This window comes from Anopheles arabiensis, chromosome 3 (genome assembly GCF_016920715.1).
Source record: "Anopheles arabiensis isolate DONGOLA chromosome 3, AaraD3, whole genome shotgun sequence".
Taxonomy (NCBI): domain Eukaryota; kingdom Metazoa; phylum Arthropoda; class Insecta; order Diptera; family Culicidae; genus Anopheles; species Anopheles arabiensis.
In genome coordinates, this window is record NC_053518.1 from 60,834,662 (window position 1) to 60,854,875 (window position 20,214).

Genomic DNA, 20,214 nt, shown 5'->3' on the forward strand with positions numbered 1-20,214 from the left:
ATAATTATTCACAGAAATCCATCAGTGTGTTGTTCACTGTGCCAACGGTACGAGCAGCATCGTTTCATTCAAAACGGAGGTATATCCTGCCACAAATTATCCTTCCTCGCAACGTGGACGTACGCGTTTAGTATGCTCGATGGCCTCGGGGTGAAAGCATTCCACCACTGCTCGGTCGTTCTTCAGCTGGCAGGCGTTACGCATCGATAGGACCAGTGCCGGTAATCGCGCAAAAGTTTGACGGAAATCTTGGCGCGCGCGTACGGTGGCCGATTTTTGGCGCCCCTAATCCCACTTAAGCTAAAGCAAAAAAGCCCAAACTCTTGTGCATCCAGCCGGCAGTGTCCTACATTGTATAGTGAACGTTTGCTGATTTTGCTGTGGCCCCTCTGGACGCAACGGCAGTACGTTGTACGATATTTTTGAGTGTGAATCGCTGAATCCTTCTTTCTTACATCGTAGTGTGCATTGTGCTTCATATGCTCCCGGCAACCACGGTTTTGTGACGTTCGTTTGGAGTATAGTTCGGTGGCCCAGTTTGGTTGGTGCGGAAAATTGAATGTGGCGCGCAAAAATTGTGCCGATGAGCAGTGGTGGTGAAAACAGACGTGGCTGACGGATGCAATTTTAAAACACACATACACACACACACGCGCGCGCACAATTCACACAGCACGTCTACCCACAAGCGCCAAAATATCTCCATAACGAAATCGCGTACGAGGCGGACGAAATGTTTGGTATTAATTTGTTCAATAGCGTGTTGACAGTTTTCGTATTTGCACAAGGTGAGTAACGGGCACCCGCTGGGAGGGATTGTGGGATAAGCGGAAGAGCAAAAACATACACATCACATCCAAAATCGAGCCAAACAAAACACCGGGACCCGATGGCAACGGAAGCAGTAATCCCGTTTTGGGAGAATGGGTTAGCGTAAGGTTTGGAAGGACCGGCAGGTGCGCCGGGTTGGGGTGGTTCAGTGGCTTTCCACAATCTAACGCTGCTCACTGTTCGGCGACGTTTGCCAGTTGGTTAGACAAATCCCATTTAATACATTTTTGGGTTTTGGTGGTTTGCGGTTGATTTCGATGCCGCGAAAACTGGTGTGCTTTCTAGTGCTACAACCACACCCCAACATACCTTGCGCCCCATTTTGCGCCCATTTGAGATTTTTTGATTGCCAGCAGCATATTATTCCAGCTTGAGACGATTCCACAGCACATGAATGAACATGAAATCCAATCTACAATGTACTCTGTACCACGAAGGTGGGAGCCCACACGCGTGGAATCTACGTTTCCATCTGCGATTTCTCAAGCCGCTACCATTGAAGGCTTTTCCCCTTTGAAACGGTACTGAGGGGGGGGGGAAGAAACCAAATTTAACGCTATTTCAACGAATTTCTAAACCCGACGTCGGTGCAACATTTCAAAAGGAATGGAGAAGCATTTCGTTTGAGGTTTTTATTTTCCCCTATTTTTATTTTGTATACATTACGCTTTATTTCGAGCAGCTTGAGCGGTGTACAGCGGCTAATCTAGAGAGAAAAAAAAGAGCTAAAATCCGTGTTTGTTGGAATTGCGCCAAAAAGAAGAAGAAGAAGAGTGGAACAAGAACGCGCTTTACGTTTGACCGTAAGCCATAGGATCGCAAGGATTAAACATTAATTCGCTTGTCCTTACCCCGCGCGGGTGGCGGTTGGTTGCCGCATTGAAGGACTTGACATGAGCGGCAGTTTGAACTATTCGCCTTAATCCCACCATGGGACGCTTCCAGGCGAACCCATCCCCATTTGCCGACTGTCCGACCTGCCTCGCGCAAAGCGTTATTCTACGAGGTACTGGGCTTCTCCATCCGCATTGCGCACACAATAACCGATACGAGCCATATTGTTGTTTTACCACCTTTTTTGTGAAACTGTTTGTTGTTGTTTTCTTCGTCCCCATTGCCCGATTCAGCTTGGCCGGCTCTGGGCTCTGGACCGGGTTGACCATTCAATCCCCGGTTACTAATCCGGTGGCTTAACGGTCTGGAAGGAATCCGATTTTATTGTTTATTTCTTTTTTATGGCTTTTTAAACGGTGCCGTGCTTTCGCTGTGCGAGTTGATGTAGTTTTTTTTTTGTTGTGTGGCAAAACGTGTACGAATTGTTGGATTTAATGCTGAGGAAAAGTCACAAGTGAGCCGTTGATGCGGCGTGCCGGTTTTGATCATATTGGTTGAGGGTTGGCTAAATTATTTACTACCCCGCAATGGTGGTGCCAGCGGTGCCAATAAAAACAATATGCGTGGAGGTGTAATGGGCGAAGGCTGAAAATAATTGCAAATGTAAATACCGCCCTTTGGGAAGGTCGATAGCGTGATTTACAGTAAATATTGTTTGGGTCGTGGAAAAGTGCAATGCGAGAGGTGATGGAATGAGAGAATTTATGGTTTTTTATTGAACAAAATGTTATCAATATACAATAAATGCATTGTGATAGAATCTACGATTTTATACGTTTTCTTTCAAAATTAGATAACAGAAGCTTTTATTTTTGAACCAGCTGATGTTTTAAAATGATTAGCTCTATCATCGTCAATCGCACAATCGCTAGGACGTGAGGGAGCAAAATTAAAACGTTACGATGAAGTGGCACAAAAGTGTCAAAAGTATATTTAAATATTTACCGGCTATTTTTACCCTTTAGTTAAATTTCTTCAAAAGTCCTTTTTTCAACGAATGTATTTTCCCGCTAATCAATTTCAACAATCCAGTTACCGAAATACAAAATCCTTATTTCCCGGAAGCACGTTAGTTTTTACCTCCCCCGGCAAATCCGTGCTTCTTTTCCCGTATACTTCTGGTATAAGAGCGCGGGTTAATATTTAATGATCCCTTGAGTCTTGGAACAAAATCAGCACAAAAACCTTTGCGCTGTTCTTTGGATTTGCTACTGCTTGGATTATGTTTTTTTTTTGTTTTCTCTCAACAGTTTTATATACCAGGCCACTACGTCGCTCTGTAGAAGCATCGGGAAAGCTACAACAATGGTACAGTAATGCGGGGAAACAGTATCCGATTGTTCCCTCGGGCGCGCACAGTACGGACAGTTTTGTGTTTCGACACTTCAACATGTGAAAGCATTTAAAAAGCAATTTTCCAATTAGTTTAGTTTTGACTGGGCCCGATGTGTGCAGTGTGGCAAGAATACTGTTACTGAATGCTTTGGAAATTAGATCAGGGAAGTGGTAGTTGGGAGGGGTGGTTAAAACCAGTACATAAACGTTCTTAGCAGGTAGGTGTGTTCTTTCGTAGATTTTGGTAGAAACGAAATATTAGCTTCGATGCTAAACGTTCATAGCCGAACCGTACGACGGTAGTGCCGGCAAGTACGAATGCCGGCATTGTTGATTTTCAAGCCTATTTTCGTGCCATGTATTGTACTCTTCCCATACAAGGGATGCAATCGTTTCCAAACCACTCAGAATCAGGTTTGATATGATCAAAGCAAGTACAGACTTGTGCTCACTTACAGATACAGTAGCTGGCTGAATTGAAGGTACTGATGCATTCGATTTATTGCTTTTGTTAATTGATTTCAATATTATATTAAATTGAATAATATGTTACGTTTGGCATACTAAAAAGGACCTTCGGGGACTTTCAAGGGGACTTATTTAAATTTTAAATTTAATCAGCATGATTTTCAATATTCTGAACCTGGATTGGTATTATAGAAATTGAGATATAGGCTGTCAAACACAAGCCTACTCTAGCATATAGCCAAGCCTCTGATTATGATGACAACCATATCATAGGAGGGCAATGCTAGAACTTAACAAAGAAGAAGAAGAAGAAATTGTATTATGTAGCAAATACACCATTTGACAGCTGTTGAAACACATCTTGGAGGCGGTTAATACAGGATGTTCCAAGCCACTTTCCAATTTACACATAATTATTCACCGCCTCAAAGATGTTTTTCAACAGCTTTCAAATGGTGTATTTGCTTCATAATACAATTTCAGTTTTTACACATAATTTTCAACACATCACAAAGAACTGTCAAACTCAATCTAGCTTCAGCATGTTGAAAATCGTGCTGAATAAATTAAAAAATATTATGATGGAAATGAAACATCAGATTGATGTTGATTAACATCTTGCACGCGGTGAATAATAACGTTTATATTCGAAACTGACTTGGAAAAACCTGTAATTATGTGCACATTCGTAAGTGACTTGGAAAACCCTGTATATCAGGAAAAATAAGCTTTTCCAAGACACGTTCGAATGTAAACAATCTTCATAGCGTGCAAATTATTATGCCACATCACTCTGATATATCATTTCCACCATACTTATTTTTAATCTCTTCAGTATGATTTTCAACACTTCAACGGTCTGATGCCATCGTTTTTTCACCGGGGTTTGAAGCCGGATCTCATCACCCGTTGGGCGTTGAAGTTGTTCATTTTTGATGCTGAAGAAATTAAAAATTATTATGATAGAAATGAAATATCAGAGTGTAGTGGAATATCTTCTTGCACGCGTTGAAAATCAATGTTTAATCATTCGTAAGTAACTTGGAAGATTCTGTAAGAGCACCTTTCAAAATACTAGCTCGCAGTCTGTTTCAATCTTTCGATTGTAGCCCTTTTCTTAAAATGTTTGCCGACTTCTGCTATAAATGTTAAAATAATAAAATTTGAAAATATTCATTTAATTTGCTTCTTTTCTAAATAGAAAAATTTGTTAAAAAAAGTAAAATAAAACAGGCAGTTTATGTTGCTTTTCAATTACCAATAGTAAATCGATGTACAGAAATATCATTGGTCAAACCGATCGATCGAATTTAGTTTTGCTTTGCAGTTCGCTAATGAATTTAGAAATAACTGCATACTAATTGAGTGTAGCATCAATTCAGTGAGCCACTGTGCCTGTGGTTTTGATTTACGTGGTACTAAGACTTTTCCTTCACCGGTAAAAAAACCCACCCCACTCCTGCAACACTAACACTTCTGTCCATTTGACTTCACTTCCCTCTCAGAGTAATAATCGTCGCACATGAATATTTAACTATCTTGCTAAAATGAAAATCTCTTCACCATCCCTTCTACGGCACCATTTCACTGGCACTAGGAGCAAGAAATCCTGTCAGTTAACACAAAACCGTTTCGTCTCAGGAGAAAGTTTTTGTCTTCTGTATGTATGTATTTGTAGAAGATGGTAAAAATGATGGTATAAAGTAAAACAAAAGATTTACAGTATTTTTTTTTTACTTTATAGAACCAACAGCAGCATCTCAATGGAACGAGCAAGCTGCTCTTTCCAGCTTAGTATTTTTTCTGTATGCAGCCGTTCCCGTGTCTGTTGGGAAAGTTTTTCGTTGAACTGACACGGCTGTAGAATGTTCAGAGACCGGGCGGACGACCTGTCCTCCCCGATCCGGTGTAGTGTGCTGCACCGAACGCATCAAACGCTGGGTCACACATTTGCAGTGAATTTTAATGAATTTAAACCATCATCCAACCGACTTGTGAGTGTGTGTGTGTGTGTGTGTGTGTGTGGCAGGTGGAGGGAGTGTATCCGTCCGCACGTTGACTTGCAAATGTTCGTACAGGCGAACCGCGAACCGCCTGTGGTCCCTCATTTGGTTTGGAATGAATATTTACGGCGGATGTTCAGGTTTGACTTTGGTGAAAGATATAATGGTGACGCAGCCTTTGCATGTGTTGCTGTGAAATTAAAAAAAAACCAACACCCAAAGGTCGCACCTTGTTTTGGCCTTTTTAGGTTCATGTCAAGCGTGTCGCATATATTGGGAATTTTATGAGCTGCCAACGACCCAAACAAAAAATATTGTAAAAATAGAGTAAGAGTAAGAGTGATCCCCGGCTTACGATTGCGTATGACATCTCTTAACCTAGCTATAGTTTTTTTGTCCGCCCACAAATAAGTCTTTTCAACTTATGGATGTCCTGCACCGGATCCCAACCTCATTCCTAGCACCGAACCCACCGAGTGGTCAGTTAACCTTTCGGAAGTATCTGACAAGGGTTCTGACCTGCTAGATCGGTTCACATACACACACACATATACCTTACCAAAGGAGGCAGCAAGGAGCAGTGCTAATAAGAACGATCCATGCGATCAACACTGCTCCATGCGGTTTTGTTCAAACGAAACGGCAAATACACGGCATCATAAATTCCCCTTAGAGTCCGGCACGGCACGGCAATGGAAACTTCGCTTCTGTCCCCACCCTATCCGCACTGCAAACACACCCTTCTCTACCGAAACTCTCAATAGATCCGATTTGATAAGTGCTGCCGCCGCTCCCTCTTTGTTCAGCGTTGCAGCAGGTAGCCCTACACAGCAAAAAAAGAAAGAAAAGCGAAATCCTTTGTACTTATTCCACACTTTGCACTCTCTTGGTGATGCAGCACTCACTCAATGTCTTGTGCTTGCTCCAATGTGACTGCTTTCCCTATTGCACCAACCGCTCTATCTAGCCTATTTGTTGTTGGGTGCTGTGACGAACGAACCGGCAGAACGAACCAGGTCCCTGCATGCGGATGCGTGGCTAGCAGTCGCATGTGAATGGTTTTGTCACCGAAGATAAATAGCCTCCATTCATTTGCGAGAGACGTTCTTTTGCTATCGCGTACACCATCACCCCGAGGGTCTATATATGTCGGTTAGTCCTGCTGGTCAACGGTAACGGTCGCCCGGGTAAGGGAACCGGGGTCCGGGAACCTGTTGGGGGCTTTTGCTTTGTGCTTTTTGCCTTTTCTTGTCTTCTTATTTTATTTTCTCACTTGCGCTCCGGTGTGAAAGGCGATGAAGTGACCTATAGCAATGCAGACACACACTTCATACCACATGAGTGCATTCGCACACACACACATACACACAACGAGTGGTCTTAAACAAGCTGACCATAACTTGGACGATGCATCCATGCGCTTTAGAAAGCTCTAAATAAGGTTGTCGAATTAAATTGTTCAAACACACAGGGAAGGAAAGGCTTTAAAGTGTAAGTAATTTTATATTTGGAACATTTCAAGCAGCTTAATATCTTACTCATTTAAAGCAGAACATCGAATCAGCCCGTGTAGTGAGTTAGAAGCATTGAGTCTTTTATATTTTATTAAACGCGTGTATGTTGAAGGGTTAATTTCAACATCTGTCGGTATTGGATAGAACTTCATAGAATAGTTTCTGGTACTCCAGGTGTGCTAATACACAAGAGCTCCATTTGCTGCATTCATGCCATTCTTACCGTCGTCCAGTTAATGATGTTGTCCGGAATGACCCGTCCTGGTTAACCACCGTCACAGCAACACACTCTCCATTGTCGGAGGTTATTTAGCCCTGTTGCCGGTGCTCTTCTTCTCCATACCTACGTGCAACTGAAGCACACACAGTCTTTAAACGTCCTAAATGATTGCTGGAAATAGATGGTTCCTTTTGCCAGTCCGACGACCACCAGACCGACCAGACCTCCACCGCTTTTTGCCCCGTGGTGACATTTCGTACTTGGAACGCTTTCTCAATTTCTACCTAGTGCTCTTGTGCTTGATTTCATTTTTGTGTGTGTTATTTGTTCGCTTTTGGAATCGCTTCCCTGCAAGAGCAGAAATCTCACACTGGCAAGCTGCTGCCACGGCCACGTGTACGTCAATATTTTGACCTTCACGTGACTCCCGCACTTGCACCGTATTTGTGGCGAATGCGCTGCAATATTGCATTTGCGGCGGAATCCGGTCGCTATCGGAGATTGGATTAATTTTCGATTTTTCCGTACTGCTTCAGCTTCATCGTGGCATGGGGGGATGCCTCCCCGTCTCGGTCATAGCACTGGCTGGCGGCAAGGCACCATGGACCGTATTTGTTGCAGTGATTTTCTCGAACGAACACACGGAAATGATTTTCTTGATGACGGTACGATGAACGAAACCTGATTGGTTGATTGTGGGCAAAATTTAAAGTGTTTTCGACTGACTGCTGCTTAGGTAAATTGGTCTGCCATCAACGACCCGTACCTGTCGAGTTAGTGTACGTTGAAATGTGGACGGTTGCATGGAATTGAATTATACTGCGCAGTTTTTGGAGAGCTTCAGGTTTGCGGAAGAAGGGTGCCAATCCATTGAATAAGAGCTCATGATAGCTCTTTTATAGGTTTCAATAGAATTAAAATTATCAATAGAATTTTTGGTTTTACTATGAACTTGTGCAGGATTTTGATACAAATAGAACTATAAAAATATTTCCCATGATCTGTTTACTTTCTCATTCTTCTTATCTGGCACAACAACCGATGACGGTCAAGGTCTGCCTGGTACCACTAGTGGACTTGGTTTTCAGTGACTTACTAATTTCACATAGCAGGATAGATCAGACCTACGTATGTAGAAACAGTTCATTCGGGGTTTGAATCCATGATGGGCATATTGTTAAGTAGTGTGAGTTGACAACTGTACCACGAGACCGGCCAATCTGTTTGCTTACCTCAACTATTTTACTTACTTAAATAAACGTCATACTACATCTACTTAGATATTTATGACGAAAGAGAATATTTTATTGGATTACAAATTAAATTGTTATTTAATAGACCTAATGGGAAAAACAGTTTTTTCTCAGGGTGAGGTTGATGCAACCGTGCAATTCAGCATGGTTCCACTGTAACATAATATCCCTTTTATGATTCGAATGCTATGATTTCTGTATGGGTGCACTGTGCAGGATGCAAATATTCCGATTCTATTAGTAATATCCATTTTTTATAATTTAAATCGATGTTTACCCACTCTGCATGGTGGGACTTCAGTGCAGCAGTGTTAGCTATGGTCAACCCCTGTACCCGTCACGCTTATCAAGTCAATTTATTAAACTTAATTGGTATTATTTCCTCATTTCCGCATGTACTAGGCAACGAATAAAGTCCTCCACCTTCGCATCGTAACGAGGAAAATGTGGGAAATGAGGATTTGTTCCATAATTTTTTCATTAACTTATTGCCCGAGACGAAGCGAAAGTGCGGTGGTAAAGTGAAGTCGCACGACTATAACTGAATTCACAGAATGCTGTAACATGAGTACATAATAAAGTTCATATCCTGATAGTTGTGATCTATTGCAGTTCTATGGCATATTTATATTGCAAGAGAGTTTTTTATTTATTTATTTATTCCCGCTATCCGTACATCGTACTGTTTTACAATTAACTGTTTTTTTTTTTATTATTTTTTACTATATCGTAAAACTTTTTCATCAATTAACTGTTTATCAGAGTCGTAAGCTATCAGTTGTCATGTAACTGTGCATTAGTGATGGGCGGGTCGACCCGAAACTATCGGGTCGGAGCCATCCGTAAGCGACCCGGAGTCGTTCGGGTCGACCCGAAAGGTACAAGTAGGTTCAGTGGTTGCAACGACTCCGGTAGGTGCGAGAAAGCATAAGCGACTCCGACCCGTTGGTGCAACGAGTTCGGGTCGGGTCGGGCCACGGTAGGTTCAGTTTGACCCGAGGGTGCAGCGAGTTCGGGTCGACCCGAAAGATCAGTAGGTGCGAGAAAGCATAAGCGACTCCGACCCGTTGGTGCGGCGAGTTCGGGTCGAACAAACTAAAACACTATGGGACACCCAAAAAAAAATGGGGAACAGCCAAAAACCCTTGGTAGATTGACCCTTGGTAGGCATTAACTGACAGGTTTAGCAGAGAACGAAGGATTGAATGATTGATCCGATCAAATGATCCGGATCACCTTTATGAATGAACCGGAACTGAGCTGATCTTCAAAAAGATCCGTTTTTAACACCACTACTCGAAAGGAAAAATTATAACATAAATTTAACTCAACTTTATAAGAACTTTATAACTTTATAATTGGTCTTATTTGAGATTCGAGACTTATATCTTCCAATGCACTAGTAATATTAATTGAAATATGCATATTCAAATCGCATGTTCACATTTACTCGGGGCCGAATCACATGTTTTCCCTAACAGCACAACCGTGTGAGCCTGTACCATACGTACATTATGTAGATTACATTCAATTATTTCGTTTTATTACCTTTTAACAACATTGCGGCGATGATGATGGGAAATAATCTATCCTCCCAGCTAGTCCTTTCACTTCTCGTTCCTACCTCTAGCTTATTATAAATTTAACCGCATTGCATCAAGTTTCCAACCACTTCCGATACTAACACTGAACCGTATCGGGTGGGATTGCTGCTTTGCCGCCCGTCAAGTCTGTTAGGCGAGTCCGCGCGGGTTGCAATTAATTTTCAATAACATATTTAACATACAATTCCCATCATTCGCGCAATTCCAGCACACGGGTACCCACCGGTACCTACCATTCATCCCTAATCATAGGCACAGACCGTTGTCAGGAGCGTCGAAAACATGGTTCATCCATTTCAATCGATTTCTGTCCCCCTTTCTGTTCCACAGCGTCTTCCACTCACTACGGCGTTGTTTGATGCGGACCAGGAAGCAGCCAAGGGACGAAACCCTAACGGAGGTCACCTAATCCAATAATCGTTATTATTGCAAAACACTTTGCGAACGGTTTAATTAGCTCCGGCAAATCAAACGCGCCCGGGTAGCGGGCGATAGGGATTCATTAAAATGTGTTGTGCTTAATGTGTTTCTGGCATGCTGCTGGCAAACAGCTTACGCTGCTGGCGTCATTAAAATACGCCAGGCAAAGCATCTCCGTTTTGGGGTTAACGTTTTAGCCTCAGTTGCTGGGAGCGTCAGGTAATCGACAAGCCAGAGGGAGGAGTTCATGGTGGGGGCTATGATGAAGGATAATATAAATTCCAAGTATAACACAGGATGTATAACGAAGGAGAAAGGCAGCTTTAGAAGCAAGGGTGAAAGTAGGAGCAGAAGCTAAACTTTGAATGAGTCCCGAATGACTTCTTCCCCACAGGAAGAAACACTTTTCAGTGAGAAACGGCCGGAGAGGGTGTAGTCTATTAACACAGTGGCGAAGATGAAATGCTTTCATATTATGCTTCCGCACTCCAATTTGACCGCCTACAGTGTAGGATGTGGATGTAAAGGGCACGAGTGAAATTATGGCCAGAAATATCATTTTGCAATTTGTTAACTCGGATAAAAGTTCTGGTAAACTATAAACCTTCTAAGCTACTTTACATCTAAACTACGATGCACAATGTATGCTATTATTGAATTATTATTGGTAATTGAAAATAATTATTGGTTTTAGCGTAAAATTCTCTCATTGATTAGAGAAAAGAATTACCATTACATATTATATGCAAAACTTCACAAACAATTTCTGTCCTTATCTGTATATAGCCAAGTGTGACGAATTTCCGTCAGCGAGTGAACCGGTTGAGAGCATTCTGCGTTGTGCCGCAATCTCAAAACATCAACCTTCCCGTAGAGAACGTGAAACAGTGGCAGCACTTAGCCGAACGATGAACAAAACAAAGCAATAGTGAAAAAAGCATAATCTAGCTTCGCCACACTTCGTGTGGGAAAGCCGGATGGGTGGGAAAGTTTTCGAGATTTTGTTTGCGATAAACTAAAGCTTAGGCGGATGCTCGTGTTGCTGGATGATGCTTTTAACGTTCCACGCGCTCTGTAGCGCTCTAGTGCGTTCTGCACTAAGGCGCACTATGGTTGAGAGCATTGCAAGGAGAGTGGTGAAAGAAATTTTGCCTATCCTATGCCCCCCAACACAGGGTATACGGTACGATCGAATGGTAATGTGCCCACTCGAAAAGGAAAGGTGTAGTAGCCGAGAGGAAGTAAAGTCTGCAAAAGGAGTGCGTCAGCTTAAGACAATAAAACGGAATCGGTTCGTTTCTTTCACTCGCTGTGTAGCTGTGTGAGTTTAGTTTGTTTACTTTCGCTAGCCCATGTTTACTATCGGGCAATTTGTGCTATTCTTACATCCCTTCAATACTGGGATGCTTACCCGGTGGAAAGACGAACTCGGACTGTTTTATCTGCTCCTTTGCAAAAAGAAGCAACTTTACCGAGTGCTGTTTAGTGTTTGTAGCTGTTCAGTCTTAATGGGCACTTTGAGTTTTCTTAAAAGCTGCATTTATTAATTTATTCCGATCTACCGAATCATATTAAATAAAATGATTTGCAGTGCAAACTGGGATAGGCTATACCACGCAGATATATGTTACGATGATGCTGTAGATTTATTTACCGAACATTTGAATGCTATATTCAATAGATGAGTCCCTTAACGTACACAACAACGCCACCCTCTATGGTCTACTAAAACTCTTCAATGTGTAAAAAGCAGCATTTCGAACATAATACCGCCATAAAACCTGTGTCAATCATGATAGGGCAATAAGATTAAATCGTATTTATCGCTCTTTCAACCGATCCCTGTGCAAAAATCATATATAACGTGTGCAAATATATATGCAAAGAAAGTCAAAGAGATTTTGAGAGTATGCCAAGAGTAGGAAACCTAAAAATCAACTACCAAAGAAAATCAGATATAAAGGTGAAATAGCCAGTTGTGAACACGACAAAGCAAAAACATTCGCATCTCGCTTTCATGACGTTTATGTTAGTCAATCATTTAATGCAACTCAGATTAATGAAGCTTTAAAAAATACTACCCACAATGTTGTCGATGTGCAATGTGCATTATGCAAATTAAAACTGTCATTTTGTCTAGGCCCTGATGGTATTCCATTTGTGGTACTAAAACGTTGTAATAATCTCGTCTCGCAATCTAGTACATCTTTGTCGTCTGTCCTTTGAACAACACACTGTTCCTAGCTTGTGGAAAACATTTTCGCTAATCCGTATATTTAAGAAAGGTGATAAAAGTGAGGCAAATAATTACAGAAGAGCCACCTCTCTTTCAGCATGTGCAAAATTGATTGAAATAATTGTACACAATGCATTGATAGGACATTTAAAAAACTATATTGCAATTTCACAGCATGGTTTTATGCCAAATCACTCGACATCCACAAATCTAATTGAATTTGTATCGGAATGTACGAGTAACATTAGTCATATCTGATGGATAGGAGTTACTAAGTAAAGTTTGGAAAAGGTAGTTCAGATATCTTTACAAGCACATCTGGAGTTCCTCAGGGTAGCAACCTTGGCCCTTTATTGTTTTTAATATATGTAAATGATGTCTCTTTTGTTTTACCTGTTGGCAGTTACTTAATGTATGCAGATGATGTAAAAATATTTCGTCCAGTTAACACACTCATTTCGACTATAACGAACTGCAACGCGTGAATAAAATGTTTTCAGACTGGTGCAATCGTAATTTTCTTGTCTTTTGCATAGATAAGCTTGCTATTACCTCGTTTACTCGTACCCGACAGCCTATTTATTATAATTATGACATAGATGGACAAACGATTAATCGTGCAGACTCAATTCGCGATCTTGGTATCTTACTAGATCATAAATTAACTTTTACAAAACACATAGAAGACATTGTAAGCAGAGCCAATAGGACCCTGGGTTTAGTACGGAAAATGACGAAAGTGTTCAATGATCCTTTGTGTATCAAAACACTGTTTAACAGTCTAGTCAGATCTATTTTAGAACATGGTTCAATTTTGTTATGTCCACATACTGATCGCTGGATCAAACGCATTGAAAGTGTTAAAAAAATGACTCGTTTCGCGATTAAAGTGTTTTAATGGCCAAATGGTGACACGCTACCCTATAGAACAAGATGCTTATTGTTAGGTGAAGAATTGTTAGAGAAGCGCCGTGAAAAGGCTAAAATAATCTTTATGACCAAACTGCTAAAAGGTGAAATTGACGCACCTCGCTTATTAAGCAAAGTGAACATAAACGTTCCTCGCTCTAGCTCTAGTTTATCGTCCCTTTTGTATGTAGATAGGCATACCACTAATTTTGCGGCAAATGAACCGATATCAGCAATGGCACGCAGTTTTAATCTATTCTATGCAGGAGTTGATTTGCATACATCCATTTCTAGTATTAGTGAAGGTCTGCGCTACATAATTGTATAAGAATTTACGATATTTTGTGGGGCCATCATTGGCGGACAAGAATTATATAAATAAATAAATAAATAAATAAATTCGCCTTTTTAATGTAGTCGTATAAATTAAAAACATAAAATTGAAAAATATGCACAGAAAAGATTATTTTAAGTTAGTTTATAGATTTTATATAATTAGTAGCTATACCAAAAACTGAACAAAGAGCTCTTTATAAAAAGTATTTAATCCTAAACGATACAAACGATCAAGTGAAGATAACGATCGTATTGATCTCTGTGCTATCCTTCTGAGTCTACATCGTGGCCCAGACTTGCTTCTGTAGTATCGAATGCTTGTATGCATGTCTGCTTGTCAGTAATTAATCCTATATCTCTGCAAACGCATCAGATTGATCACGAGATGCCGGCAAGGTGAATATTAGCCTATGTTTAATTTAAGTAGGAAATTAATTATATTCATTTTTTTTCTATTCCTTATCTTAATCGTAGAAATAGTATATGCAAGCAAGGGGTAAAGCAATCACATGCCAACACAACACACTTTTCAATATTTTATAGTCCGTTTTCGCTTTCAATTTAACATGTTTTCTTTAATGGATGTTCCATAGTTGCCTGATTAAAATTTAAAATGTTATTAGAACAAACGGTAAATAAAATCATTAGACACGCATGTTCAAAATTTGGACGAACTTAAAAAAAGCGAGATAACGCACCATTAAAGAGCAAATATTTATTTATTGACTTAGCAGCTCTTGAACTCGGTCAGTAGTTGATGAAGAAAATTGAAATTTTAGAAAATTTAATCCCTATAAAATCTTAAAAACCATGTAAACATGTATGTCCTGTATGATTCCTTGATACATGGTTGCTTTTTCTTATTATTAGGCTGTGCCTCAATTTATCGTTAAGCCTTGCCTAATTTGTTTCTAAATTGTGGCTCTTTGTAAATCATTTACATACATAAGGGATACATGTCGTCATGAGGAACTTTATTTTTATATGTAGGGACACTTTTTGCACTTAACATGTTCATTAATTTGTCTTAATTAAATAAATGTCTTAAACCAAATGATAACTAAAGAAAACTTGAAATACAAAATAGTTTTCTCTTATAATCAACCTGTATAAGAACTCTAAGATGAATCTGGATTAAAGAACTGGATATAAGTTTTTTTGGCTGTATTGTAAGCAGTTCGTTTATATTGCATAAAAAACATTTTTATTTCTACCTCAAATTATAATTTGTTGTACCTTTGCATCTCAACTTATGTTTTTTAAATGTTACATTGTAAATCTCTTGTTTTCCTTTGTTGCAAGAGAAAATATAAAAATACTCATAACAATCTCTCATGGAGGTTTGAGCATCCACTTTCTATAAACATATTCAAACATTAAATAAATCACGGTCTCCTGCATGACATTAAGTCAATTATTTACCAATCCTGATTTATGTATTGCATTCAACATATTTCCGGAAATACTCATACACCATTTAGAATGAAATAAATAATTCTTTGTCTAAACAGTTGCTTCTTGCGAAATCCTGCTCAAACGGATACAATAAAACGCAAAACCTTTACTAGAGAGCTACATCGAACTTCGTTCACTTTATTTCCCCTGTTTACTATTACGAACCCACCGGGCGGGTAACCCATTCCCGGCCAGCTGGAAGAAACACAGAGTGCAAACTATCCTTTCTTTAGTTGGTGGATGGCGTTATAGTAAGGGGGTTTTCGCAAGCTTGTACCACAGGCCATCCTACCGCCGCAAGGAGCGGCAGAAGATGGCGTAGCAATAGGGTAGGAGAATTTCAATAAAGGCTAACATATCTCTCCTGCTCATCTTCCCTTCCTCTATGGTGCTGGTTTGTGGAATTTAGCTTTGCAGCTTGGCACGCTCTAGAATAAAGCTGCTTTAGGTTGACGGATACAAAAATGGAGAAAAGCCGGCAGCTGCAATCATGGCGGGATCGTACCCAACAGTACAAACTTCATTTAAGCTTCGAACCACGAACCCGTCATCCTCCTCCCAACAATGCTCCGGATCGTTGGCTGTCTGCTTTGACCCGTGGTTTGGGACCACAACTCGTTCGCAACCACGCCCCCACCCTCCCGCTCCCTCCTTCCCTTGCATACAGTGTGCACAGTTGGTTCCTTCCCGGGGTAAGGTTCAGGTTCACACCATGCTTGATTTTCCATTTCCGCTTGCAAACACACAGAGAAAAAACATGTCTATAGTGAATAAAGAAGACGTCTGTGTACATGGTTGTATGTGTGTGTGTGTGTTTGTGCTGGTTGGACATAAATAAACCATCTTTTGCTGCGTCTACCCCGGTCAAGCCGCCAAGGGTCGCCACATAAATAGATGAAAGGCCAGTGCAACAGAGGGTTGCAGAGTCGGGTTTATTTTCTTTCTTGCTTCCGTCGTCCGTCATCTTTGTGATGTGACGTCGCAAGGGCGCAAGGGCGTGGAAAAAGGTGAAAAGGGGGGAATGGTTGATAAAATAAACATACCCGCCTACTGCTGCCACTACTGTTGCTGCTGCTGCTGCTGCTGCTAGTAGCGTACGGCTCCTTAGTTACCGATACACTGGGCTACACACATAGCGGATACTTTATCCTCAATCCCAAAACGCAGGATAATAAAAGTGGAAAAATAAAAGATACAGATCGCTTCCTTCTTGTGATATGGACGACAGGAGCGAAAAAATAAACCAACAAAATGCGAAGCCATTCTTCAATGTTGCTTCCTGGATGTGTTGAATTTTATTTTTAGTTTTAGAGCATCTTTTGCGTCTTGGTTTTCCTCCTTCCGTGGCATTTATTTGTCCCTTCGGAGCAATTGCGTCTGGGGCTGGTAGGTCTGATCCTGCTCTCTTCTCTTGCACAAACAAACTCACACAAACACATTCAAAGAGAAAAATACATAAAAAGAGTCAAAAGGGGTCACTGGCCGTCACGGGAAGATGATCGTCCCACGGTGCATCGTTCAGTAGCACGGAAGGAACGGAAAAGCTCCACCACACCAGATCCAGATTCAAGTGTTCCAAAATAAAAAATGAGGTTAAAGACATGATCCCTGGTGTTGTTTTCTGTGTATTTTTTTCTATACCTCAAACCGAGGATACAGTACTACCCTTCGGTCCGGTATACACATTTGCACATTCCGGCCGAGTCAGCAAATTGAATTCGTGTGAGCAAAAATTATCCTCACATAAACTGTTTTTTGTATATGGCTACACATCCTTTCCCTTCTTGGTCTGTGATTTTTCGAGGATACAGGAGATTTGTGTGGATTCGTTCGTTTTTTTTTTGTTCAGTACATGACTCTTCTTGATATTGGAGGTTGGAGCAGAATTTCGTATTTCATGCCTGACATAGTGTTGCGAAACGTAGTGCTTCGTGTTACTGAAGTTACAGTCATTTTTCGAACGTATTGAAATTATTATTCAATCCCGTTTTCTCTTCCGTTCGGTAGTGTACCGCTCGCAATGCAGGAAGGAGTCATCAAATATTTAATATACTTCCCCGGAACTGGTCCTTGAGAGGCGCAAAATGCGGAATCTGTTGATGACAAGTTTTATATATTTTTAATTTGATTTTTATTTCAATCAATCACATGATGAAATATAGGCAATTTGGAATGGTTTAATTTATGCACATTTCGGATATTTGTTCTTTAATTTTCATTTGGTTATAAACGACTTAATATTCCAATAAAGGTATATATGTTCCATGTACATGTCGTTTGAAATTTTCTTTGTAGTGTGGCTTTTATTTTTATTTTTTTATGAAATTGTAGTTTTTTATAATTTTTTGTCATATATCATGATAGTAGAATACATTTTGTATGTATTTCGGAACCATGCCACTTGCTGGCTTTGCTTAAATGATCGTATGAAGGGATTTTTCAAAGCCATTTTTCGTTTTTAAGCGTTTCATGATCTGATTTCTTTCTAATTTGTAGTTTGTTTCTGTTTGTTAAAGTTTAAAAAATATTCTGTCATGTTTCAGACTGAAAGAGATATCCCAAAATTTTAAATTACACATTATATTTGGCTTTGGAAAAGGAAAACTAGCTTTAATTTTGGCCACTTTTATTCACACGTAGAACAAAAGATACCGGTCTCGTCGTCAACTCGAACGATATAATAACATGCCCGTCATGGGTTCAAGTCCCGTATGGACCGTGCCGCCATACGTAGGACTGACTATCCTGCTATGGGGGGAATCAATTAGTCACTGAAAGCCAAGCCCACAAGGGGGTACAGGCAGGCCTTGACCGACAACGGTTGTTGAGCCAAAAAGAAAAGAAGAAGAACAAAAGATAAAAACACACATACACACTTTATATGGATGATATTTCAATCATCTGACACTAGCTATCGTTTATATGGTGAGTTAGACCGACTTGCTGGAAACAAGATTGCAAGCTGGCATTCCACACCGGCCACGAGCAGACGACGACGTAACGCTACACCGGCCACGAGCAGACAACGGCGACACGCGTAAGAAATGCTACACGTAGACCAGACCGATCGTGAGAACGGACCGATGCAACCAGCAACCAGCGGTCTAGTTAGAACATTAGCTTGATAGGTTTAAGCAGTCGAAGTTTAGAATCAGTCAGATATAGTTCTGGTTTAGCATTAGTCAGGAGTAATCCTGTTGGTATAAATAACAATCTTTTTTTTAATGGCCAACCGGTCAAGATGAAGATTAACTGGCGCCCGAAAAGGGACCCGATATTGTGAAGTTTTTATAAAATTGTTTATTGCAACAGGACAGTTTGTTAAAAACGAGTGTTACCTATCGCCCCGCAAAAAAGTAACATTTTTCAGTGGAAGCAGTCAGTGGCGGATTAAGGGTATCGGGGGCCCTAGGCGGAAAGACGAGTTGAGGTCCTGAAGGTCCTGGTAATGGAAAATGGGGGGGGGGGGTTAAGCGGCAGTAAACTTGAGATGCCGTCGAGGGCCCTTATGATCATCAGTCACAGGCTCTAAAATTTTTGCTGACGGGGGGGGTGCTAATGATTGGCCAGCCTCGGGGCCCCAACGGCCATACTTCCGGGGTCCCTTGTCGCTAGTACTCTGTACTCTGTAGTACTCTGGCATACTATAGAAAGGCGATCTAAGGGGCCTAAATCGGCGGGGCCCCAGGCGACCGCCTAGTCCGCCTACCGTTAGATCCGCCACTGGAAGCAGTTCGTGTGATACCGTAGTATCAACAAGTGGTTAAAAGCTCATCTTGTTGAAAAAAGGAACCATTATCTACGAATCGAGAAGTACCGCAACATTATCGGGTCAACACCACGACTGAATGACTTCCACCGTAAGAGGACAGGAGCAGCAGTTGAAGTTTAGAATCAGTCAGATATAGTTCAGCTTTAGCATTAGTCAGCAGTAATCCTGTTGGTATAAATAAAAATCTTTTTTTATCGCCAACCGGTCAAGATAAAAATTAACTGGTGGGTATTCAAAATCAAAAACTATTTCTGGAATCACATCGGGACCTGGTTGCTCTTTCTGCTTTGCGATGCATTTATCAAATTCCTAGAATTATAAAATGTAACAAAAATTGTGCAATTTACTTCTTCTATATCCTTTCCACGTCAATTAGAAAAGAGCATTAAAGACATATATTTTGGCTGCGATAGTAACAGGGGGTAAATTAATATAGTAGGAAGAGCGGCCGAATTCGAAATGTACAATTTTGAATACCCAAGATTTCCAAGCAATATGATATACAATGTGCACAAGGTTTAATAAATGTTTCTTCTTCTTTTTGGCTCAACAACCGTTGTCGGTCAAGGCTTGCCTGTATCACTACTTGTGGGCTTGGCTTTAAGTGACTTATTGATCCCCCCATAGCAGGATAGTTAGTCCTACGTATGGCGGCACGCTCCATTTGGGGCTTGAACTCATGGCGGGCATATTGTTAAGTCGTACGAGTTGACGACTGTACTATGAGACCGACTAATAAATTACCTGATACAATTAGCATAGTTTATTAACTTTGCACGATACTTCGTATATTTGATAAAGATAGTTTCAAAATCAGGAAGATAAAGAGGAAACTTATCTTTCTTAATTTCCGCATAGAATAGAGGCGTTGGAATTCTGCTGTAATCACCCTCCTTCGACTATATATCTATAGATAAATATATATTGAAATCTATAGACAATTGCACCTAGCGCAAGCGTAAGG

General features: G+C 40.7%; 1 protein-coding gene across 1 annotated transcript in view; it reads left to right on the forward strand.

The window, feature by feature from the left end:
- LOC120902933 overlaps positions 1-20,214 on the forward strand; it is a 30,210-nt gene that overhangs the window by 263 nt on the left and 9,733 nt on the right. The window contains exon 2 of the mRNA XM_040312029.1: positions 15-788. Within this exon, the coding sequence (XP_040167963.1) occupies positions 734-788 (55 nt within the window). The 5' untranslated portion in view covers positions 15-733. The remainder of the gene's footprint in view (positions 1-14; positions 789-20,214) is intronic.